A 26,929-nucleotide genomic window follows, 5' to 3' on the forward strand; every position below is an offset into this window, starting at 1 on the left:
TAAATTTGAGGTAAAATGTGAATTTTTTCGTTTTTTTTTACATTTTTATGTGGCGTTTTTTGCGATTTCGGTCCACACAAAGTTCTGTGAGGCTAATCTACGAAGTCTCGCGCGTACAGAATGTCATTAGTACGCAAAAATGTGCGTGTCCGGTAATACCATGGTGTCCGGTGACACCATGCTTGCCCCTACAATTTTATGTGACTTTGTGAACCTTTGCGCAATTTTGCATAACTTTGTGAAAAGTTAATGTAACTTTGTACAACTTTGCGCAATTTTTTGCAACTTTGTGAGAAGGTCATGCAACTTTGTACAACTTTGCACATTTTTGTGCAACTTCGTGAGAAGTTTATGCAATTTAGTGCAACTTTGTACAATTTTGCGCAATTTAGTGCAACTTTGTACAATTTTGCGCAATTTTTAGTGCAACTTTGTACAATTTTGCGCAATTTAGTGCAACTTTGTACAATTTTGCGCAATTTAGTGCAACTTTGTACAATTTTGCGCAATTTAGTGCAACTTTGTACAATTTTGCGCAATTTAGTGCAACTTTGAGAAAAGTTTGTGCAACTTTGTACAATTTTGCGCAATTTAGTGCAACTTTGAGAAAAGTTTGTGCAACTTAGTACAATTTTGCGCAATTTAGTGCAACTTTGAGAAAAGTTTGTGCAACTTTGTACAATTTTGCGCAATTTTGTGCAACTTTGTGAAAAGTTTATGCAACTTTGTACAACTTTGCGCAATTTTGAGCAACTTTGTGAAAAGTTTATGCAATTTTGTACAATTTTGTGCAACTTTGGTCAATTTTGTCAATTTTTGGCAACTTTTGTCAATTTCCACTGTGACATGGGGCCTGACGGATGTGTAATATTAGTTGGTCAGTCTCACAAGACACCAGCAACGTTTGAACAGACTAATGACCTATTCCACTCCAATTTTGCAACCACAAAAAAAAAAAAACTGCAACAAGAACTCTGATTTTCTTTTGGAGACTCAATGTCACACTGGCAGTGCTCTTCATCAAGTGCCAGGATTGTTTTCTGCATTACATTTCATACACCGTTACAAATCATGGAATGTAACGCTACATCCCCGATTCGTCAAGGATGGACCTCCACTGCGTTCCCCGGCTACATAACCTTGATGTGTCTGATAGCTCTTTTGGGCCATTCTCAGATTAAGTGTTCAATTCTATGTGAGTAAAACAGAAAAATCAACCACAAAGTAATACATTCAAAGATGTGTTTTCGGAAACTTCAAAACCGGTCAAATACGAAACAAAAAGTGGAACATTCTAAATGATGGCCATTCATTGAGTAAAAATGAATTGAAATAGAGCATCATATATGATTTTTGATCACCAATCAGATACGTTACCGCAAATTTACATGTTGTAATGGACTCCTAACTCTGAATTAAATTTATTGTTTTGATCCAATTTCTGTTCAGGAAAAGACATCTGTCCCCCCTAAAGATATTGGGGTTTTTCAAGAGGTAAAGATGTTGTCATCCCTTGCTAATTGGTAGAAATTATTTATGTGTGGTAGGTTGAAATATGCTTTTTGCTGAAATGAAATATAACCTTAAGATTCACTTTGTATTTTTAGCAAATTTCGCTTACAAATAAAGTTTCGAATCCCACAAATCATGCAAAGGGAACGATCCGATCTGGAATTTCCACAGGAAACAAATATGAATTGCTTTCCTGGGGAAATAACTATTGAAAAACATTGAATCACCTTTGGTAACGTATCTGGTAAAATATAAGTAATAATTTTAGTTGTGTATGAATTAATAAATATCACCTGTTTAATTATTTACCTCATGAATTGATGTAAAAGTGAATGATGTAAGCCCAAATTAACCATTTTAAACATTGTACGTAATATTTAAACTATGAAATGTAGTGGAAAAGAGCCCGAAATGTGAAAGCTGAGTTCTTCATTCACAGAATATTCTCATCTTACGTCTGAATGTATTTATCCATCTGACTGTAAATATTCATTAAGTTTTGATGGATAATGCAAACAAGGTTTGAAAAATATATTTTTGCAGGCACTTAGAAGGAAGTAGGTACAGTTTCTATGAACTCGATATGCTAAACAGTTGTTTGACCTATGGTAACGTATTTGGCTCATCCCTTTTAATGAAAATGAATAAATAATTGTTCAACTTATCAATGAATCTTGAGTAGTTCTTCATATGTTGAAAAACACTAGAATAAATATGCAACAGAACACTGAAACTTTTCTCGGAAGCGTTTCATAAACTACTTTTTACTCTTTCAAAGTTTGGTAACGTATCTGGCGTACCGTAAATGAATCTGTCGGTGAAGTTACAGAGCGATTTCTACTGAATATTCTTCATTTGAACATAACTTTAATTTTTTATGGAAGCGTCATTCTATGCAGAATTGTTTTATGAACACTTTGTTTTACATAACATTATTTGTCACCGTGGGTGCCCTGAATTATACGTAACGTATCTGCTAAATCTGAAAAGCAAAAAACTGATATGCTGAATCTTAGCTTCGTCTTGTAAAATAAACGTTCAAAGTTGTTGCATAGAATATGAAAGTGGCTGGGTTTTATAGAATAGAACTTTGGAGTTTATGAGCACACAACGATTTGTTTGTAAAAACATTTATAATTTCTTTTCAGCATTTTGATTATGTGGTAACGTATCTGTCGGAAAACTTGGCATTAAGTTGTGAGACACTGACGCACAAAGAAAAATCATGTGGAAGTGTTGCTCTTTTTCACCTCTCTGTCCTTTTGGTGTAAGAATATAATCCTGAGGTCCGACAAAACGAAGCATGTAATGTGTAGGGATGAATTTTGACCAGATTTGATCCCCAGAAAGCACAAGACCAATGGGCAAAATTCGGTCACGTATCTGGGGTAACGTATCTGTGGTAACGTATATGGTCGATCATATTATTATGAGAGCGATATCTACCAAATATTTCTCACTTGTACTAAACTTTAATGTTGAATCGATGCGTCATTCCGAGGAGTAATGTATAATATACAATTTGTCTGACATTGCAATATCTGTCGCAGTGGGTGGCGTGAAAAGTATGTAACGTATCTGTCCAAATAAAAGTGTAGAAAACCGATATTTCAAACATTATACCGTATTCTCAATAAAGAGCTGTTGCACAAAAAATCTAAGTACTTGCAGTGTATGAAGTATATCCTCAGGGTTTCATATACACAGGGTCATTGCATAGTCTTGTTATTTTCCCAATGCTGTAACACTAAAGAAACTGGTAACGTATCTGGCGGTGAATTTGGCGACAGGTTTCAAAAGGCTATAAAAAAAGAAGTCAATAAAAATTTTGGAACTTTTTGAGTATTGTGATTAGCACATATGATATGCTCATCGTCCATGAAAATGATATTTGGAAAGTGTGTTTGTGGACGGAGAGGAGCAATAAAACATAATTCTGAAATAGCCGGCGACACTGCGTTTTGGGGGTCTTAACGAAGTTTAACAGCAAAATTTTATACAAAAAGGCAGACAACCGCATTTGATCGTATTTATTTTTAACAAATAAAGTCCTCGTGATATATTATAAACATTTAAATAGTATCTGATAGGTTTCAGGGAACCGCAAACTGTCATGGAATGTCGGCGACACCAAAATTCCGTATTTGAACGCTTTTACTGAGAATGGGCCACTTATCGATTATTTGCAACTTGTTTAATATTGCGATACTCAGACGACCTGACTGCGGCTTCGCTGTTGAGCGCCAACAACAGCTCAGCATAGCAATCGCCATAACGGACCCCGTCGTTGCTATTACCGCCATTGTCTTTCGAGTCACGCGCTACGCCGGCATGGTACGGATTTGCGGATGCGCATTCTTCGTGAAATCCGTGGCGTTGTCCCTGACGAGCGTCTTTATGAGCACGCTCTGCGGCGATAGATTTTTCCAGCTGTGGAGACCTTTTAGTTATGCCGTGTACATGACACCTTCGAGAGCGACCATCATTTTTTGTGCCACGACCATACTGAACGCTGCCGCTAACTGCACGTGGTTCTTTCTCTGGGGACCGAAAACAGTTCTCGAAACAGAGTGCAGTACCAGAGAGTCGTCAACAGTTCGGTCTAACCCCTCCGTCTGGTACACCGTTACCTACTGGGGATGGCACATGTTGTCCTATGCACTCATCACAGTCTGGGAGGCTGCCACTCTGACAATAGCGTGCGTCAAACTACGCGCCGACGCAAGAATACGCCCAAGTCCAGCGCCGACTAGTGGTCCCATGGCACACGAAGCCGCGCGGGAACGCGAGGCGGGAGCGCCGTTTGGCAGACTTGTGCAGGCGCGAGACCTAAAATGCATCCGCACCATCATGATTTTGGTCCTCTCCTCTTACATGATCACGTCACCGGTCTCGTTCTTGGATTTCGTCAGCCGTCATTCGAGCGCCAAGATCACATCTGGCTCCAGCATGCTGACAGAGCTCATCTCCCTGACGTGCACTTGGTGGAAGATATTTATTTTCATGTTGACGAATAAATCGTATCGCGCTGCTGCATACAAGCAATTCACGACGTTTAAAACCTCGATTCGTGATACGATTAAATCCTAGCATTTCGTGTTGACGAACTTGTCGTCCTGATAGATGAGTTTGAGCAACCCCCCCCCCCAAAAAAAAAAAAAAAAAAAAAAAACTAGAAATGTCGCTACAGCGACTGGTTATACCCCCGCCAAACAACATTTCATAAGCTTTGGTCAAAACAACATTTCATAAGCTTTGGTCAAAAAACTGAGGAAGAAATTAAATCCGCAAGATCTTTCCTTGATCTTCTGCCATTAATATGCCGTTACCATGGCAACGTACTTTCGGGTACTGTCGAAAAATGCGTCTTGCACATCTACAACCAGGCACACATCTGTACCAAGTTTCATGGAAATTGGGCAAAAACTGAGGAAGTAGTTTGCAACACAAAATTTTCCATCATTTTGGCTCATAATATGTGAGCTGTTACCATGGCAACATACTTTTTGTCACTGTCAAGAAATGCGTCATGCTGACCTATATCCTAAGACAAACATTCAGTATGAATTCCATGAGAATTGGAAGAACACTGATGAAGCAGTTTTGCCATGAAGCATTTTGCCCTATATTTTACCAATAACATGCCGTTACCATGGCAACGCACTTTTTGCCACTGCGGAAATATGTGTCTTGCACATTAACATATTCAGATGAACATCTGTACCTAATTTCATAAAAATTGATCAAAAACTGTGGGAGGAGTTCGCGACGCAAGATTTGTACCCATTTTTGCCCATAATATGCCGTTACCATGGCAACGTACTTTTGGGTACTGTCAAAAAATACGTCTTGCACATCTACAACCCAAGGCACACATCTGTGCCAAGTTTTATGGGAATCGGTTGAAAACTGAGGAAGTAGTTCGCGACGCAAGATTTGCAACGGACCGACCGCCCGACCGCCCGACCGTCCGCTGATTCCTATATACCCCCTTCAAACTTCGTTTGGCGGGGGTATAAAAAAAAGAGACCTCCCATCTTCAGAAAAACATTTCATTTATTTTGCATTCTGTCAATAATTATTTATGTATTAGGGTATTCACATGAAACACGTATGAATGCTCAATGCTATTTTCAAAATGTATGCCAATAAAGGTGTCATCAATCGTTAGCTTTGCTTTCATTGTGCTATTCAACGATTACAGATGGTATACGTTGTCTAAAGGTTGTCATTCCTAAAATTTGATACAATGTGTATGTTCCCTGTTCCTATTCAAAGGTTCGCAAATCTGAAAATTAATGAAGATTCGTTTAATATTCTGAACGTTCATTAATGCAAAAACGAAAATGGAAAACACCTTGTAATTCCGCAGGTTCATTGGTACACATCCTCACGCAGTTTCCATTTTATGCCGTTAGCGTAAACACACTCCGACGTTGTTCGATATCCTCGCCAAGTAATCTTGAAAGAAAGTTAAAAACCCGTCACATCGAGATCAGAAAATGTGAAAAGTGTGGAACCCAGAATATGAATATGAAATCAGAATATAAAGGACCGGAAGGGAGGCTAATGGCGTCCACCAAGGCCGCGGACTGAACCATAGGGCGCGTTTAACACGTTCTTAAAGCCTCATCAGGAAGTTAGTACCCGTCCGGTAGGCATATCCCCTACGACCCGTCCAGGATAGGATACCAAGTAGCCCACACGGTAAGAAATCAAAACTTGAATACGGATAAATACATTGAGAGTACATGTATGTATTTCATGGTGCACTCCATTCTTCCTGCAAACGAGACTGTCATACCGGCCGGTAACATGGTGTAAACGTAGCGTAAGTGAAATATACTCATACGCGAGAACAAATTACATTGTACGTACGCCCTACATATTTTAATAGAGAGGGAAAATGACGGGAGTAATATCTAATTTGAATACATTCATTCGTGGTGAATACCAAAGTGGTTTTCTGTCAATTTATTTAGGAGTTTATCGAAAATTACCGTTTTGTTGTTGTACAAGTTTTGTACTTAATGTAGGTCCCAATCGGAGTAAATTATAGTTCCGATTTTATAAGGACAAGGTGATAATTTCTGCAGTGAAATTATCCAAGATCCGGATGGATTAGCAAAGAGTGGGTAACACATAACACCAGTATGAAATAAAAATGATCTGAGACACACACGTGACCCTTATATAGGCTACAAATGAAATAAAACAAAATAAATTATACAGTCTTTGATCTAGTCTTTGGCAAATGTTTATTCATGTCGTGCTCTCCTACCAACTGAGCAGTGGTTGAAAGAGGAAAATTTGCAATCACTTTTCAATGAATATAGTTCTTTATATTATCATAAGAATCATCATTGAACTTTGCATCCACACTACCATTACACGTATCATTAAAGGACAAGTTCACCTTCATAAACATAAGGATTGAGAGAATGTAGCAATATTAGTAGAACACATCATTGAAAGTTTGAGGAAAATCAGACAATCCGTTCAAAAGTTATGAATTTTTGAAGTTTTTGCGCAGTACCCGCTGGATGAGAAGACTACTGCAGTGTATGAATAACTTAGATTTCACATGCTTACAACAATATATGGAAAATATAAAGAGAATTTCACGAAATTCCATCTTTTGAAAAAAGTACACATTCCCCTGACTCGTTATCGACAAATGTTATGGGTAATATCATTCCCCCTGCCTTTAGAAAGAGGCAAGTCAAGCGCTCTTATATCATGCGAAAAAAGTGAAAATATGTTGAATTTTCTTTTACATTTTCTTTATACTGTTGTACGCATATGACTCACAAGCTGTAGTAGTCTCCTCATCCAGCGGTTCCAACACAAAAATTTAAAAAATTCATAACTTTTGCATCGATTGTCCAATTTTCCTCAAACTTTCACTGATGTGTTCTACTAATATTGTTGCATTTTATCAATCCTTATGTTTATGAAGGTGAACTTGTCCTTTAACCTGTTGTAAAATCAATCCGAGGGCAAGTGTCTCTTTGCAATGTGTGTCATGGGAAAATCAGCTAATTCAGTCCTCAATGGGTTAACCCTATTCTGACGGGGGGGGGGGGGGGGGGGGGGAGGGGGGTCAAATTGACCCCCTCCCTAAATTTCGGGCTACGATTTTGCGACGCGCAAAGATTTTGCCGCGTTGTTTCATGACTTTTTTTCATTGAAGTCTCCCGCATAATTTGAGACCAAATTTGCGACGTCCAAGTACACCGTTCTGAAGTTATGTAATGTTTTGCATATAATGCATGTCAACCCGAAAACAGCTCAAATTTATGAAATCGTGTGCAAATCCAATGCGAAAATCAAAAAAGGCTCATTATTCCGAAGAAGGTTTGTTGATTAAAAAAAAAATGACAATGGTTAGTTATTTCGAAGGTTCACTTATCTAAGACGATTATAAGGTTTGCAATTCCTACGTTTTGTTAGTGGACTCACCTTTTTCACTTTTAGATTAACGAAACGTGTTTATAATGTTCCGATTAATGAATGTTTGGAATTCCTATCATTTTCAGACTAACGAGCCGTAGTAATAAGAACCATATTTCTTTGTCGGATTAACGAACCTTACTAATAACGAACCTTTGGAGTAACGCTAAAATGTTCGTAATAACAAACCCTATTTCATTCCCGAACTAACGGGCATTTAGGTGTATCAGAACCTGTGTGTTTTGTAATAAAGAACCTTCGATACACCAAAACGAACCTTATCTAATTTCAGATTATTGTGTTATAATAACGCAAGTTCCCCTATTGGAAACTGTGCGTGACACGCGGAGCGAGCACGCAGTGATGTGAAGCATTCGCCAATGCAGAGACGCTAAATGCTTGTTCCGCTGTGTATTTTTGCAAGCGATCCGCATTTCGTTATAACGGAGCCAATTTCGTTTGTCTTTCTTTGTCAGTGGTGCTAAGAAAAGACTTCGTTATAACGAGAATTTCGCTGTAACCGTTTTGTTATATGCAAATTTTTGTACCATAGACTTTAATGGCGATAATTTTGGGACCAAAAGTTTTACTTCGTTATAACGAAATTTCGTTATAACCGTGTTCGTTGTAATGGGAGTGAACTGTAGCCCATTCAAATAGGGTTAATGTCATTATCAGTACTTCAGCACTGCCGAGAGTACTCATCAATGCACTTGCAGCAAAATGGGCAGTACAATGTCATGTCCAAATTTGAATACGACTGTCTATATTTGAACTACTGTTAATAAGCTGAGTCTTATCCATTATGGCGGTAGACTCCACCCGTAATCAAAGATCTATCTTTGCCCCTCCATCAATTTTGCAAACCTTCAAGACTTTGAATAATAACATCCTACACTACTCCCCTCCACACAGCATGACTTCCAGAGTCATGCATTGATGTCCAGGATGTTCCCTTCTTTTTACTTTAATAATCATAGATTTTTTTTCATAAAGTTTTACAAGCATGATATTTGTCATGAGACATTATGAACTGTCTGATCCCATATTGTGAGGCAGTGCTACCAAGTCTCACGCATTTTGAGTGAGACTCGAGCATTTAGGGGTCGTCTCACGATCTCACGCATGGCACCCATTTTTCTCACGCATCGGGCCTTGTCTGCAATTTGGGCTCATAATAAGGAGCAAAGCTCAAAGAATTAAAGTGACAGTTACAATTGAAGGTATATTTTCCTTTTGTCTTTCAAAATAAGTAAAAAATAGTCACTTAAGTATGCACCTGATCACACCATTAGGAGCTAAAAATTGAAAAAGCTCCCTACCTTGGGAGGCCACGGGGGGGGGGGGGGGGGGGGGGGGGGGGAGGGGGGGTGGAACCCCTCCCACCCCCTCGCTTGCGCGCACATTCGCTCGCCGAGATTGCAAGTCATGAAAATCTCACTCGTAAAAATGTTTTGAACTTGGCATCCCTGGTGAGGTTATGAATGATATCAGCTATACTCTTAAATGTAGATAGGAATCAGAATTGCTATCTGAAACATTACACACATCAATCTTCACATGAGCACAAAATAATGTTTAAAATGCAGTCCTCAAGATTACATACTACTATACAACAACTGTAACTACTGTAACAACTGCAAATTACAGATGCGGCAGCTCTCCGGTGAGCACTGCAAACATGTCTCATGCTTTTGGGGAACATTTTCATGCACAGTTGCAATATAATTGCTCAAGTCAGCTCAGAGAGAGCATAGGCGAGCACAGTCACCAGAGGATCAAAGACACCGGAGGGCCAGACTGGATACGAGTGACAACAAACAAAATTGACTCTGTTGCCATGGTGACTGACATCGACCTCCGGTCCAGTCCTGCCTCCATCAGATATTACAGGCCACGGCGCTCTCCCTCAGTCCCGTACAAGGCTTCTCATGATGGATAGTGATGAGCCTCTGTAACCTGACCCAAAGTGATTCCTTGACAGACAGGCAAATGGACAAACAGACAGTGGGAAGTGGTCAGACAATGAACAAGGAATGAAACAAAACACAATATTAAGAGACAGCTATTTCTGAATACTTCATTAATGCTACCATCTAATTTTTATATACTTGGTAAAATATGTATGTTTGTTTAGAACATGTAAATGTGGAAATTTAAACAGAACACATAAGTGATGTTTGAGGACATTTCAACAAGCCTTGTGAATATTTACAGTTTGGTCAAATCCACATGCCATCATTCCTATGTAAGACGGCTATAATTTGTGATGTCACAGTAGAGGAACAATATAAAGGAAACACATATATAAATAGAGAGACTAAACATGTTCTCATTTTCTAGAAGAGCACTTGCCTCTTTCAGAAAGCAGGGGGAATAATCTATATTATGTATGGATAATCTCAAATCTTTTTTATCCCAGTGAGATGACATATGTGACCGTGCACCACAAAACGAACAAAAATTCTCACCCCTTGATTTCACGTCGGGGACTCAAGAAAGGTGAAACGGGTCAACCAAGTCAATTTTGAGTATTCCATATTTCCTGAAAGAGCTATTCTTCTTCTACATTACTTTTGAGTTTGGGATCATAAAATGAATGGGAAAGTGTATTTTCAGTAGTTTTTCGACAACCCTTTTTTTGTAGAGTAGTGAGATCAGGTATGTCTTAGAGGCCCCTTCTCATTTCTTGATAACCCTATGCAAACTCTTCACTTTCAAGTCTGATAACTTTTGAAAGGATAACACTACTGCTTTGAATGTTGGCATTAATCATGGACAGATACAGTGTACTCAATTTCAATTTAATCTGATAATCCCTTCACTGTTGTTGCTCCAGTGGTTTACATCCTGTTTTTTGTCCCATTCATCGCACAGCTAGCACGGTTTGGAGATTAAACGCTTGAATAGACAGATAGACCCTTTACTTCAGAGCCTCTTTTCTCGGTTCGCACTTTTCCAGAGTGAGCGCTTTCTTTCCAATATTTAGATAGGTTAGGAATGTCCATTTGAATTGGGTTATACATCATTTTAAAGCTTAGGGTCTGCCCTTTTAGAATCTGTCCTTAACTAAAAATCCATGTCTGGCGACTTTTTGTTTGTTTTGTGGTGCAGGGTCACATATTACTTACATATTCTTTACTCAAAAGAGATCTAGCATTCATCCCCCCCCCAAAAAAAAAAAGAAAAACACAGGAAATTGATCACATATCATACATTGATCATGCATTATATATGGCCCACATCCTTGATCTGCTGACGTCTGATAACTTACCAGTGATTTAAGTAGTGGAAGAGTTTGTAAAGTTCATGCCTCTGATCAAAACCAAGGGCTTTGGGGATGATCCGGTGATAGGCCGAGTAGAAAGCCTTGCTGAAGCCCCCAAACATCCCAGCTATGGCTAAGTCAAACTCGTGGTGCCCATAGAAGCTTGCTGCATCAAAAATGACTGAAGAAGAAATGCAGTGTATTTAGATACAACACATTTTGCCGGAGTACAGTGCACTCCCGTTATAATGAACACGGTTACAACAAAATAAAAATTCAGGTTGTAACATTATCCGCGCTCTTTATTCTAATTGTTTATTTGTTCAGATATAACGAAATTTCAATATAATGAAAGAAAACTGCCGATCCCAGCACTTTGTTATAACAGGAGTCCACTGTATATGATCACATGAACATTTACATTTTTCTTTTTCTTTTTTTTTTGGGGGGGGGGGTGGTTTCTGCATATTTAAAGAACAAGTCCACCTTCATAGACATGTGGGTTGAGTGAATGCAGCAATATTAGGCACAACAGAAAAACTGTGTTAGGGAGATATCTTCGTCGCGACGATATGAGACAAAAGATCGTCGCCAATCGTCCCCGACGATCCAAATTTTGGGCCTCATGTGCTCATTACTGCGCTCTTTTTGGCTCATTATAAATATCAACAAAAGATGGTTCCGACGAGTCGGAACGAAGTCGTCTCTTTTCGTCGCGACTAATCAATTAAGGAGGTCTTTTGTCGATCGGCGAAGCGTTTCAGTGATTGTTCAAACGTCGCACATCGTCCCCGACGACTGCGTATTCAACTTGACTAACCGTTTTGTAAAGGTTTTGGTGATGGTTTCGCGTCGCTCATCGTCCCGACGATTGACCATTGAATTTAAATCACCGTTCCGTGGCGAGTTTGTTTATCCATAATTGTTCAAACGTCGCACTTATCGTCCCGACGATTGTCCATTCAACTTGAATCACTGGTCAGAGACGCGTTTAGTAATTGTTAAAGCGTCACGCATCGTCCCTACGCTTGCCCATTGAACTTAAATCACCGTTTGGTATGAGTTTGAAACGTCGCACATCGTCCCGACGATTGCTCATTCAATAATAGAAATTGCTCGATGCTGAGGTGTTTATTTTTTCTAACATCGCGAGTGGTCCCGACGATTGCCCATTGAATTGAAATTGTCGTTCAATGATTGCCACCAGGGTAATTCATCTTCTGTGAAGCCTCGCTCTCATGTTTGCCATACTTGTCTGTAAACAATACAAAAACATCGGAACGAGATCCGATGGCTGTCAGACTCCCGAAATTCTTGAATGAATCATGAAAAAAAAAGTAATGAACGTACATTATTATCTTTCCACAAATCCAGAGCTTGAAAGAAAACATCCGGCATTTATTTTATCAACGTACGGAGTTAAATATCATTGTTATTCATTTCCGAACGTCAAAGCAAATTTCCGACACTTATATTAACATCTTTCAGAGCTGAATGTTATTGCTATTTACTTTCGAACGCACAAGCAAATACCCGGCATTTATTTTATCATCGTACGGAGTTGTATATCATTAGTAGTCATTTCCGAACGTCAAAGCAAACATGCGATATTTATTTAATCACCGTACGGAGTCGAATATTACTGTTATTCATTTCCGAACGCAAAATCGAATTTCTGACATTAATTTTAGCACCGTACGGAGCTGAATCTTACCGTTATTCAAATCGAAAAGTATAAGCATCCTTGGTATATATAAGCAAACATCCGACATTTATTTTAGTACCGTACGGAGTCGAATATTACCGTTATTCATTTCCAAAAATAAAAACAACATCTGACATTTATTTTAGCATCTTATACGGAGTCGACTGTTACCGCTGTCCATTTCCAAAAGTAAAGGCAAACATCCGACTTTTTTGGTGGCCCGACGTGCGTTTTTGGTGGCCCCGGTCCACCGAGCCACCGTTAGTGTCGAGCCCTGGTGTACACCTCACTAATCTCAGCTTGTTGGGGAAATTTATACTGCCACACGAGGGGAGATGCTTTCAGCTCTTCTAGAGAGCTTCCCTATGAGCGAATGAAAATCTTTGTTTGGCATTTTCATTTCTATACTCCATAATCATTCGTTGTTTCCAAACATTTTCATGATGTCGGTATTTCAATATCATAATATTTTTCTTAATGTATTCCATTTTCATTCCTTGACCAAAGTCAGTATGTCCGCCACAAGTACGGTAATCGCTACGTTTCGCGCAGTGCAATATGTGCCGAAGTGCGAAACACGTGGTTATCAAGTTCAATGAAACGCGCCGTCCATGCGTGCTTCTTGTTTGGTTTCGTAGTAGCTCCATGGTTACGGCAAAGACAATAAACGGAGGAGGCACTCTGTATAGTTTTTTTTTTTTCGTTTACAGTAAACAGTTTACATTCGATACAAATAAATTAATAGTCACGTCTTTTACTGTTTGATGATCGCCAAGTCGGGAAGAAGTATCTAGAGGAACTTCTCAGTTGATATGTCCGTGATGTTCATTCTAATTTTCACACGCAGTGGTACGCAGATTTTATGAGCGTGAGATCGAAAGAAGTTTCAATATATGTTGCCATGATATTATGTAGGCCTACTGTTGTGTAATTGGGTAGGTATAGCTCTTACACTATAAACTTCAGCTTGTTGCAGCGGCATCTAGGAAAGCGATATTTTCTTCGGCATTCGGGACCTTTTTTATATCATCATTATTTTTTTGACACGTGATATGATTGTAAGTATGAAGCGACGAATAACCCCTTTGTTTTGTTTTAGTGTTAACATTAATGTGTAATACACCAATACTGTTCAACGTGTGGTTTTTTTTACTGTTAAAGAAGCCAAGATAAGGCGACATTTTAATAGAATTATGCCGTTCGGTCGGTTTACAGACTGCTTATAACCTGAAATAGTTGCAGTGCGCGCATTTTTTTTTTTTTTTTTTTGGGGGGGGGGGGGGGGGCCACCTGTTTTCGCAGAAATTTATACTAGAAGGGTTGTCAGTTTTTTTCTTCTGCCATTATTTCCTCTGATATGATTTGTCGTGGCCATTAAGTTAGTTTCAACCTAAAAGATACGTGTCACGTAGGTCTATTGGTTGCCAGCACGCATTTATCTGACTTGTTGTGCGGTTAAGTCTGTTGTTGTTGTTGTTGTTGTTGTTTTTTATCATTCATGGGAGGGGGCAAACAAGAGTGAGAAATGAGGGAGAGGTGAAATCAGAACAAGGAAACATCTGTTCATTTAGCTGTCACTTATGCCAGCAGTAGTAATTGTCATCACCATTGCTATTCAGATCAGTTTTGTAGTCATATCCTATAACATTCAATACACGACTATCATCATCATGACATGAGAGAGAGAGAGAGAGAGAGAGAGAGAGAGAGAGAGAGAGAGGAAAAAAAACGCCACCCGTTCAAGGGCGTATACAAAGCAAACGAATCGCAAAGTAGATCAACGGGGGGGGGGGGGGGCGTTTCATCAACGAGTTCGTCGGAGGTTTTCACCGACAAATTTGCCATCAGCCAATCAGACGCAAGGATTTCAGTAGCTTTTAACAGTTGTCAGTGTAAATCACTGACAACAAGTTTCATGAAACGGTCCCCAGGAAGGTGGATTCATGGTACAATATTCCGTATGGCATACCAGCAATACAAACAGACACGTTACTGCAAAATAAATGATAGAACACAGCAAGCGAGCAGGCTAGAATCAAACCTCCTTTTGTAGGAAAGTCCAACAAAAGTCTTACAACATACCTGTAATCGGGGGTTCACACGTACACAAATTAGCATGTTACAGAACTCAATTTTTGTTACCCTTTAGCAAACTCCAGTCTTTTGCACATGTGGACACACACACACACACACACACACACACAACAGAAAATTAGTGCGAACCTGTAGCGCGATGCATAACCTCAGAAATCTTGCTGATACATGTATTTCTGAATGAGCGCGGTATTTGCCCCGGCAGTACTTGAACGGTCGGGTTTAGAAACTTGATTGAGTTCTTTTATTCCCATCATTAACAACAGCGTGCTCTCCACACCACTGTGAGGCACAAGAACAATAGTTTCATCGATTGGCAATTAGCGGGTTATTTTCTGTACGTGTGAACGGTTGCAAAAAAAAAAACCTCAACTTTCCGAGGGTGGCTGGAGCGTCTGAACCAAAAAGTGTACAATCCTCGCGTGCACACTCTTTTGTCTGAGAAGTTGGAAAAAAAAAAAACCGAGAGTATTGGAGCATGTTCAGTAACGCGCTATTTTGCACATCGTGAAGGCGGGTATTGATAATCAGACTCAGCATGGGGGGGGGGGGGGCTGATGAAATCTAGCATTAAAAGAATGAACTACACTGACATACTAAAAATGATAAAACTGGACATGAAGTTCATGACCTCTATCCGAGTGCCTCGGACACGGGAGGTACTATGCATATATCTACAAGCTACATTAAAGTAAAGCATAATGATATAATCATAAACGCTGCGATTCAAAGTGTTCTTCTGTTTTGCTTTCAGCAATAACCAAAACTGTATTTTTACGCTCGATTCACAGTGGAGCACTAAATAAATCGAGTGTATAATATCAATACTAACTCTTTAACTCTTAATGTGCCACGTTCGCACCTCCGACTCAGTCGACGGCGTGCCAACTTCGCATATTCTGCTCAACAAACAAAGCCGCCAAGACGGATCAATAAACCGCTAATTACTGCTAATCCCGCGGCACAATGAAAGCGTTTCTCGTGCTTTTGTTCCTCTCATACTAACATACTTGCATTCTATGTGGTGAACGACTATCAAGCGATGTTCCCAACTAGATTTACTCGTACATTCTATGTTTCTGTCACGGTTTAATGTGCAAAAGTCATGCCTTTATAGTAATGTAGCAACTGGTCATTAAAAAAAAAAATGAAAATAGAGTCGGCATACAATTTATATCGAAACAAAGCTTGGCATTCCTCTTTAACTTTACCTACTATTACGCCCATCTTAACAGAAATTTGTAGAAGTTATACAAATTGGAAAAACAGTATTCTTTCTCAAAGCATGACTACCTTCGTGTCTCAAAATAACGTGGCACACAGGGTGTTTCCACCATGGCACATAAAGAGTTAAGAAGCAGGCCTGTGGTTAGTCTGTTGAAGTATCTCATTGATATGATTTTTTTTTTTCAGTCAATTGTGCTCCCCTGACTAAGCTATCAAGAGTATAGCTTTTGTGTTCGGAAACTGGATTTACGCAAAGCATACATTCACCATGTATAGTACAATGCTCCAATATTGATGAAAGCGGTTTCGTGTGTGATATACGTATTCCTCTTTCGGGTGAGTGTGCTGTGAAATCCGGTCATTTTGTTTTATTTTCAACTGCATCTCCTTATTTTGTAACTGTGGATGAGACTTTATTTCATTTTCTAAATCATGCAGGATGAGCCATACGATTATTTTTCGGCATAGATAGATAATTCGCCTTTTTGAATGACGAACCTTCGTGTAATTTTTGGATTAACAGATTTGTTACAGCTGCACTGGGATGTCTTCTAAATTATATTTTGAGGCCACTGAGATCAAGATGATCATGCGTAGGCGTATATAACTCTCTACACTTTAATGTACATGAAGTTGATCAATTAAGAAAAAATAACATATTTACTTTTGCTTACAATCCAGCACATTACAACGCATCGCACATCAACCTGCCATTGCCCAATAATCTTGGTAACAGCTCATTATTCCGAAGGTTCGTTATTCACAAGACTCTTTAGTCCGAAGATTCATTTTTCCGAAGCTTCGTTATTCCGAATTTCATTTTCAATCTAACGAATCTCCGGAATAACGACCCGTCGGAATAACGCAATGTTCGGATTAACGAACCCTTTTTCATTTTCGGATTAACGAACCTCGGTATAGGAAATTTGTGCGTTTCAGATTAATGACCCTTCGGAATACCGAACCTGGGAATAACGAACAGCACCAATAATCTTATAAAGAGAAAGGATGCCCGATATATACATTAAAAATATTGAGGTATAATTAAGATACAGCATTATGTACATAACAGCAACAACAATAACAACAACAAGATTAGGATTGAGTAAGCAGACAAGTTTTCAACAATGATTTGAACATATGGACACTTTCAGCTATACGAATATAGAGAGGGAGTTTATTCCAAAGGGGTGGGGAAATACAGAAAAGGTCATATATCACCATAGCGGGTATGTGCGGGACCACGTGATAATTGGAGAGAAGAGAGAGAACAGGCTGAAGTGGAGGAGCGGAAGGGAGGTAAGATTAATCCATAATATTTGTCTTGTAAACGATAAGGATGATTTTAAAGGTGATAGTTGATGTATGGGGAGCCAGTGGAGGGATTGGATAACTGAATTAATTTGGTCAGATGTTTTTGTCAGGGTTACAAGCCTTGCAGCTGTATTTTGAATTTTGAATTTGGTGCAATACTCGAAGCAGGGAGACCAACAAGAAGGAAATTGCAGTAGTCAAGATGAGAAGTAACAAATGCGTGAATTAGACGTTCGGTGGAAGACAGCTCCGATAACTTACGGATATTAAAGGGAAGATAAACCCCAAGAGCAATGTGGATTGAGTGAAAGCAGCAACATTAGTAGAACACATCAGTGAAAGTTTGAAGAAAATCGGACAATCGATGCAAAAGTTATGAATTTTTAAAGTTTTGGTGTTGGAACCGCTGGACGAGGAGACTACTAGAGGTTATGACGTATAAGTGGACAACAATACCAAAAAAATATAAAGAAATTACTACAAAATTCCATTTTTCATGAAAATTACAAATTCCATCAACTTGATATTTACATATGTTAAGGGTAGCAATTATTCCCCCTGCTTTCTGAAAGCGGTTGGTCCACTGCTCTTTCATAATTCTAGAAAAGTGAGTTTTTGTTGAATTTCCTTTATATTTTCTTTGTATTGTTGTCCACTCATACGTCATATCCTCTAGTAGTCTCCTCATCCAGCGGTTCCAACACCAAAACTTTAAAAATTCATAACTTTTGCATCGATTGTCCGATTTTCCTCAAACTTTCACTGATGTGTTCTACTAATGTTGCTGCTTTCACTCAATCCACATTGCTCTTTGGGTTTACCTTCCCTTTAATAATGTATTTTTACAAATACCCCTGAAGCAGCAGAACGACATGAGTTCTTAATGTGTGTGTTATTTCATTTGTTCGTTTGTTGTTGTTTTTTAAAGTTCAGATGCTTATCTACCATAACTCCTAGATCTCTGACGGACTGGAAGATAATTTTTTGTGAGAAAACTAGCCCGCCTGACAATTCTGATTTATCAGAATTCAATTTCAAATGATTATCGCGAGACCATCGCTTAATATCATCAACACAACTATGAAGTTTGCAGAGCTCTTCGACGTTGGGTATTTGGTAGTATGATTATGTAAATTTGAGTATCGTAAGATATCTTCACGACCTTTCACAAATATTTCTTAAAATAATGATCAATATTGGATGCCCGCGTTCTACAGCTGATCTAAATTACAGCGAATTATGTGTCCTGTCAATTGGAAACCTTCACAATACCGCAATTTAACCGTCAAACGCAATAGAAATGCCACAACCTAAGGATTTGAATCCTCGTTCATCATTATGGTTTCTATTAATGAAAAAGAAGGGACAGAACGAAATGAGATTAAGACTTTTATGTTAGTGAAATTTATCACTCTCAGCTGCATATATTTTGAAGGAAAATTAATGATTTCGGACATGTGTTAAAAGCATCGTCGACAGCGCGATGCTGCTCCATTTGGCATGTTTGGTGAAGCCTATTATATCCCCTACTCCATTCCCCCTTTCTTTATGAATTTTGGGGATCACATAATAGGGTACGCGCTCTTTTGAAATGAGTCAAGTCTTAGTTAAGCATATAATCTTACCTGTACAGTGATCACACTAAAGAACCCGATTCCACATCATTCTATCTAATCAGAGAATCGAAAAAGATAGCTTTTCTAATTGATGTTTGTTGATAGACCAAATCAGTGTATCCGTCCCGTGATTGCCTATCAGTGACGTAACAGCGCGAATACTATGCCCATACAATTCTTCTTGTATTGTTCCGCCAGGATGGTGTCTTTCAAGACAGCTGGACGCTGCTTTCATTGTTCCTGGGAAAGGGTCATCTTTCTTTTGACGGTCAAGCCTTTCATTACTATCGTGGTGAACTTCACTAATCGTCCCCACGCTAACGTACAAAGGAAGGAAATGCTTTTATTATGTATCAATGCACGCGTAATACCATCAGTATAGGCCTATAAAACGAAAGTTTGACTCTATGTCCCGAACTGTAGGCCCTGTAATAGCAACTATACATGAAGTCAAGTATGGAAACGATGGATTCCCACTGCCAATCAAATCTCTCTCGACAAGGACGCGATCGGAATCGATCTGGATGTGATCGATCTACCTTGATCGACATTGGTTTTGGCTTCCTCCTATACACGATATTTTTTAACACTCTGTCGGACTATAGATCATAACATGCAGAATAGTTGATCGGCAGTGGAACCCAGCCCTAAGGCGGATTCTTGTTCGAAAAGTAATAGCAGAAAATATCCTACACGAAATTCAGCATTGCATATACCGAAAGACAGATAGAGAGGAAAACATCGAGAAAGTAGTTCCAATCTAGGATTGAATGGATGGTATATATATGTAACTGAATGCCATAAAAAGATAGATAAATAAATAAAGAAATACAGCTCCAAAGTTATTCGCTTTGCGACGACCGCCACGTACACAATCCGAAAGTGAAGTTGGCTGTATGATTACATATTGCGCATAATGTCAGTTGGTCTGTCGAGGCGGTTGCTCAACCAAAACCCGTAGCATTACACTCTTAAAAAGAAAAGGGTAAAACAGCGTTTTAAAAGGGGCGAGGAGCGACAGCGTTTTCAAAATGTTGTATTCACCCTTTTTCTAGCTGTATCTAGCACATCTAACGTTGGATTCAGCTGGATAGATAGGGTGAATGCAACATTACCTTAAAAACGTTGTCACTCCTCAGCCCTTTTAAATGTTGATTTACCCTTTTCTTTTTAAGAGTGTAGGAGGCTAATTTCAATTTCAGATCGAACAGATATAGTCACGAGTTGTTTTGATCGATGCCATGCAATTTGCCGTAATTCGCGATAACGGGTTTGGTTCAAATTTACGAAGATGATCGGAAATTCTATATTTAGCGTTCTCGTCATTTTGGTGCAAGTTGGTACTTGTTTAATTTGATAAGTCCCCATGGGTATGAAAATAGGCCCTACACTAGCGCCTGATTCTCTTTATTCGAGACAGTGTGTATATTGGTATTGTGCCATCATCACACTTGTGCTTGTTTTGTTCAAAACAAACTGTCTTTTTCTCCATCCTTTACACGTTACTTTCAATACGCAGTAGTTCAAAGGATGTTTTGATATACAGGAAGGTAAACGAGTAATTGCTGTTCGATCACCGCGATCCCCTGACTTTCAGCTAGAGCCGCGTTGGCCAGCACGCAATGCTAAATCCCTCTAACCAAAGATTCTACGGAACAGTATTACCCAGTGATGAAAAAAAAAATCCAACAAAACTTTATTTCCCGTTTTTTGTTGTTGTTTTTTCTGTCTCAAACACTGTCATTTCTCGTTGTAAAGTTATCTTTCGACATTATTGCAATAGTCGGGTAACGGGAAAACAAAACGTAAGGATTTTGTGTTTGATTCCGCACATATTCTCTTTATTTTACATATGTAGAGAAAGAAAGAAAGAAAGAAAGAAAGAAAGGAAGAAAGGAAGACAGACAGACAGACAGACAGAAAGAAAGAAAGAAAGAAAGAAAGAAAGAAAGAAAGGAAGAAAGAAAGAAAGAAAATGATCCCATGCTCGTCTAAAGAAGTTTAAGCTTTTCACGCTGCAACCTATTAGGTGACGTCTATTCGGTGTGGCGCTCTCTCACAATGAGTACTATGTCGCACGTGGAGTTTTCCAGTATTGAGCCAGAGATGAAGGGGATGCACTACTCGGGTCAAATAGGGAAGTTATTTAATGACGGATAATGATTCCTTGGTGTTTCATTTATCTGTTCAGAAAATTTCAGTGTGAAAAATTAGTAAAAGTGTCCCAAATCACGGTTGCTTTGAGACATTTTTTTTTTCCGTTACATTTTTTTTTCCAACCATCGACTTTACGGTGCGCTTTGCACCCATTGTTCTTGCCCGATCGTAGCCTTTTGTCAAGGCCCTCTCGCTGTAATGGGCGAGCGAAGCGAGCCCAGCCGACCGCGCCAGCGCGCAACCCCACTCAGCTACATTTGGGCTTTCTTCACCATACAGGCAAGAGGGCCTTGACAAAAGGCTGGCCCGATCGAGACTCCGCTTCCGTTGTAGAGCATATTAAAGATACTAATGAGCATTGCTCTTGACCCCATTGAAGACAAAAGGCATAGAGCGTGCGGCGGCGAGGGCTTTAGAATATTGCGCAATACTGATGAGCTGAGCAAGACTCTGATCGGCGATATACACGCACCACATTTCATGAAGTGGTGATTGGCATGACGCACAATGGCGTTTGAAAAGTGTAGACACAAAGTACTATATGTATATATATATATATATATATATATATATATATATATATAATGTGAGATATTTTATAACAGCTAAAACACAAAATAGCGAACTTACGACAGCTCTCCGTGTGTACATTTACAAAGGTTATTGGCTTCATCAATAGATAATTCATTCAAATAATGATAATAATCAGCTGTTCCCTACTATGTGACAGGCTGTTCAAAGTTTATCTTTGGAGATATACAAGGTTAATTTCCTTTTCGCAAAGACAATTCGTGTAATAATTCATTCGCTAATTCGCCAAATGAATATATGTGTACTTTTCCCAGTCCAAAGACTTATTGAATAAGTTATTGCCGGCAGGGAGAGAAATCGGAACAATAACTGATGCCCATTTTTAACTCGTGTTCTCTTTGTGAAATCTCTTCATCTGAGCACTTTTAGAAGTAGGGCCTATTTGAGAAAATGACAGAAAGCTTTGTCGCTACACAAAATGTGTTTGTTAAATAAGAATGTTTTTCGTGTAGTACGTGTACCTGACAGTTCAGAGGTCAAGTGTGCAAAGAATTTGCCTCAACAGCTTTGCGAAACTCGAATCAGTTGCCTGTATTGAAATGTGTAATCAGAATGAAAAGACTCGGACCTTCACGCCTTGTAACTGAGTACCACAGAACCACACACAACGAAACACACACACAAGAAAGGTGAGCTTCCTGCAATCTCAAGGAATGGATAATCAAGCAGCCATCATCCTTTCTTCGCCATTGATAGCAGGAAGACGTGACGTAATGGAGCGATGCTGTTGGAGAATCTGCATAAAAAGAAATGTCTGCTACAAGTACTATGTACAAAAAAAATTCAGACCCCCTTTGTGTTCATGTTTTGCCAAAACAAAAGAACCACAGTCAGTGAGACGCTAACTTACTTCATGTCCTATAAACCAGGGCTCCACACTAACTTTTATTTTGGTGGCCCAAAGGTAAACATCCGTCCTTTTTTGGTGGCCCGATCAGGCCACCAAAGTCTTCATTTCTGAAATTTTGGTGGCCCGATGTGCGTTTTTGATGGCCCCGGGCCACCGGGCCACCGTTAGTGTCGAGCCCTGGATAAACTATGGTTACTATGAGTTGAACGTTGAAACTGCCTTTTGCCTCCAGGCTTTTATAATAGCATACAAAGCTCTTATTGTTTGCCTGTATAAAAAAGGCGGGAATACATGTACACCCTTCTCGCAATCATCCTGATCTGATAACAGAGTGATACATTTTTTTTTTTTGTTATCTTTCCCCCGACCAAGACCGATGCCATTAAAAAAAAACAAGATCAATGCCATTAAAATAATGACCAAACAAACAAATAAACAGATCCATGCATATAACGAACAGAATATGCGTTTGTTTCATGTTTGTATAGGTTATCTCTTGATAATTGTTTTTATACCGTTTCCTAATAAGTACCTCTAGCGAAAACCCGACTTTTTTGTTCTTTTTCTCAAGGAGGGAAGTTAACTTCAACGTAAAGATAGCTTCCAGCTACATTCAAATGGGGCAATCATACATTTGCATTGTCAATTGTAAATTTGTCGGATGACGCTTATAAACGTTTGATGATTTTTGTCTCCTAAGGCATTTTGGTTATGATTACAGACGTATCTATTTACAAGACATAAGTGATGGTTTAAAGAATTGATCTTCAATTTAGCAAGGATTAGTCTTATAAAGTCATGAATTCCCTTTACCCATCATGGTTAATGGAACTGCGACATCGTTGAGGTAACCACACCTTTCAATTTTCATAGTTCAAACCTAAATCGTAACATAATCAAAACTTAAGCAAAATATCTCAAAATGCTCAGAGGATGGCATGAATCAAAACTTTTTACGGAGATTGGATATGGCAATCTTTAGTGACCTATGTTTAATACAAGTTTTCCACAGCTATAATTTCCGCCTATGATAGCATTCTGATGATTTCGATTGCGTTTTGAACACTTACCGAGCTATACTATCGAAACAGCTTTGACCTTTATACATGTAGTTCAATATGAACGAGTGTTTCGGACTCATAACCATCGTTCGTAATCGTAACCACACAGTAACAAATCAAACGAATATTGAGTAACGACTATCTTTATACATAGGCTGCCTAACTGATCACATGGTTTGACTACTACTTCAAGCAGGCTGAAAATAAAAGAAGAATGAATACACTTTTAATAATGATACGATGCTTTACAGCGTATTCACAGTATAATGTTTGCTTGCGTTTCTGTGTGCAATACGGACGGAAAATAAAATGCAGATAGATGCTATTAAATGCTAACACCCAACGCATCCAAATGTTTTTGAAATACATTTCATTGTTTTACTATACTGTTTGAAACGTCGAATTTACGAGTCCTTTAAAGGGTTACTACTCATATTATCAGGCAAAAAAAAAAGTATTAGGATTTCGATTTGCTCGCAAGACTAACGATGCTATGGCGATCGTTCGCAGCAGTGACAATCCGCTTCAATAGATCTATTCAATTATTCTGTTTACATTGAAAGAAGAAGGGGAAGTCAACTTTAAACTTCATTAGTTTTCTCGCCTTTTAAACATGTTTTCATGTATCATGCGTGGTATCGCTATTCCTTCTCATGGTAGTGCGTGAGATGGAGCGTGAACGCCGTCGCTAAGCAGGACTGCTTTAGCGTTTCTTCCGAGAAAAGAAACAGGTTGTAAGCCTCTCTGATATACAATTCAATGGTACGCGGCAGTTTCTTTTTGAATGGACTCCTATATTGTACTAGCTACTTTCAGGAGATTAAGATGACCACGCGCTTAACGTTTCACATAATAAAAGAACCTTCTTCATCCCCATCCCGACAATAGAAAGCGTCGCCTAAGCATCCACATCCTGTGTACCACCGATGCTTTTCGTCCCGTCTCTTTCGCGTATTCTACTGGGAATGTCTAGACCATAAAGTCTTTATAGATCCGAGCATGAATCATAAGAGGGCTTGCTCCAGTCGATTTGAGCGACATCATTAGTCGTCTTTAAGATGACAATAGCCTTTCAAACACAAAGTTCAAAATTGATGCGCCCCTCTAGCCTGAAATAACTATCATTCTCATATTCTATATAGACACTGAGGTGTCCACCGCGTACAAAAAAAGAGGGAAATTTGGCTCTTGCATAAAAATGGGCCAATGGTGCAATTCTAAGCATACTAATTCTTAGTTGTAAACTTACTAGACATTTGATAGAATGCATGGTACTGAAAAAAAAAGCACTTTGAATATGTTTAATGTAACAAACCGTTGTCAAGAATAACTCTATTTGACATCTAAAGTCAAAAATAACTCTATTCAATATCTAAAATGGCGCATGTCCATTTTGATACATAATATATATACTGAAAGTTAACGTAAAAGACGAAAATCGCAAAATTATAATTAAAGATTACAGGTAACAGTGTATCGTATAAGACTCGATAACTTATAAAGGCGGGCACCTATATCTCAGCCATTTCAAATCGCACTTCTCTTTGGGTTTTGGATTCACGATGAGCCCTTCCTGTCATACTAAAAAAAAATAATCACTGTCTGATTATGTCAATTACTATCGCAGTATATCAAAGTGAAATGAATATCCCTACTAACTAGTTACTACCTGTAAAAGTGGAAATTTTCGCGGTGTTGAAATTTTCGCGAATTTCGCGCAACCAGAAACTAGCGTGAAAATAAAAGCACGTGAATATTTTTTGCTTGCTGTATGTTCCTGTGCGTGATGTCTTTATTCCGCGGAATTAAAAACACGCGAATCTCTTCTTACCCGGCCAAACGCGAAAAATTAGTCGCGCGAAAATATCCACTTTTACAGTACATGACACAAACATAATGATGTCTTGAAATTTGTTGTGAAGATGATAGATGAATGCTACAAAGAGATAGGAGGTAGAACATATCCTAACCGCATTCATGCAAGACTAATGATATTGTAGCAATAGTACCCTCCCCCCCCCCAAGAAAAAAAACCAACCCCGCAATAATCATAATAATAACAATAACGATAACAATGATGATAACTGCAAAAAACTCTTCTCTATTTAGAGTAGCCTCTTCAATGCTATCAGTGCTCTAGCTATAAGAGGGCCCGCCTGACATTATTATCGTATATAGAGTTGCTATAGGACGGAATAGGACGTAATCGCTGCGGGGAGGGAATTGAACTCGGGTCCTTCGACTGGGAGTCGTGAAGCTTAAATATCCACCGTGCCACGGCGCCCTCGCCCCCCCAAAAAAGAGGAAAACCAAAAAACACCCAAACAAAAAAAAAGAAAAAAAACAATGTTATTTGGCATAAAACAGTCATGATTATGCTTGATTTTTATGGTTCATCCCTGCAATACTGAAGATTTGCGATTCTTAATATCATTAAAGTATCCGTGGCATAAATAATAATTATGCTTATTGTCGCTGGCATTCAATGCATATAGTGTAGGCAAGAACTTCCACTTGCATGCTAATTTCTTGGTTCTCGGGAAATTTGCAAAATTATCATGCACGCAATTATTCCTCGTTTTACAGTAAAACCTTGTGTTCGCATGTTGCAACTTAAGCGGTAAAACAATACAAAACCAAAGGCAAGGTTAAACTTCGTCTTCTTTACACATCATTCTTAGGATGATCACTGACATGACAATTTTGTGTGTCCACCGCTTCAGAAAGATTAACTGTCTTATAATTTGATCGACATTGTGGGATTAACATCTGCAGGAAGAGAACCTGAAGCATATTCCAAAATTCGGTTCAAATATATTAGGCGCCAAATCTTCAAATTTCATTCTATGTTGACGAATTCATATACACGGACGAAAGGGGAATGGTTAGCAATGTATACAAATTTCCGTCAAACTTCCAATGGCCCATTTAAAATATTATGCAACATGTAGGTTGATTGTCAGATCATCAAGTGATCAGCAACAGTGTGAATACCGCTGTGCCAGCGTGTAGTCATCACAACAAGCAAGAATAGCTTTTTCGTATAATGTACAAGCACGTCAACAGTACGCGGCAGTTTCT

At 38.9% G+C, this 26,929-nt stretch overlaps 1 protein-coding gene across 1 annotated transcript in view; it reads right to left on the minus strand.

Moving 5' to 3' along the window:
- Window positions 1-9,438: 9,438 nt before the first annotated feature.
- Window positions 9,439-26,929, minus strand: part of LOC139731448 (ketosamine-3-kinase-like) — a 31,293-nt gene continuing 13,802 nt past the window's right edge. The window contains exons 6-7 of the mRNA XM_071642332.1: window positions 11,240-11,414; window positions 9,439-9,941 (exon numbers count right to left, since the gene is read on the minus strand). Coding sequence (XP_071498433.1) covers window positions 9,875-9,941; window positions 11,240-11,414 — 242 coding nt within the window. The 3' untranslated portion in view covers window positions 9,439-9,874. The remainder of the gene's footprint in view (window positions 9,942-11,239; window positions 11,415-26,929) is intronic.

Source organism: Diadema antillarum, unplaced genomic scaffold (assembly GCF_040938485.1).
Source record: "Diadema antillarum isolate AM-2024a unplaced genomic scaffold, OU_Dant_1.0 seq00000373_RagTag, whole genome shotgun sequence".
NCBI lineage: Eukaryota > Metazoa > Echinodermata > Echinoidea > Diadematoida > Diadematidae > Diadema > Diadema antillarum.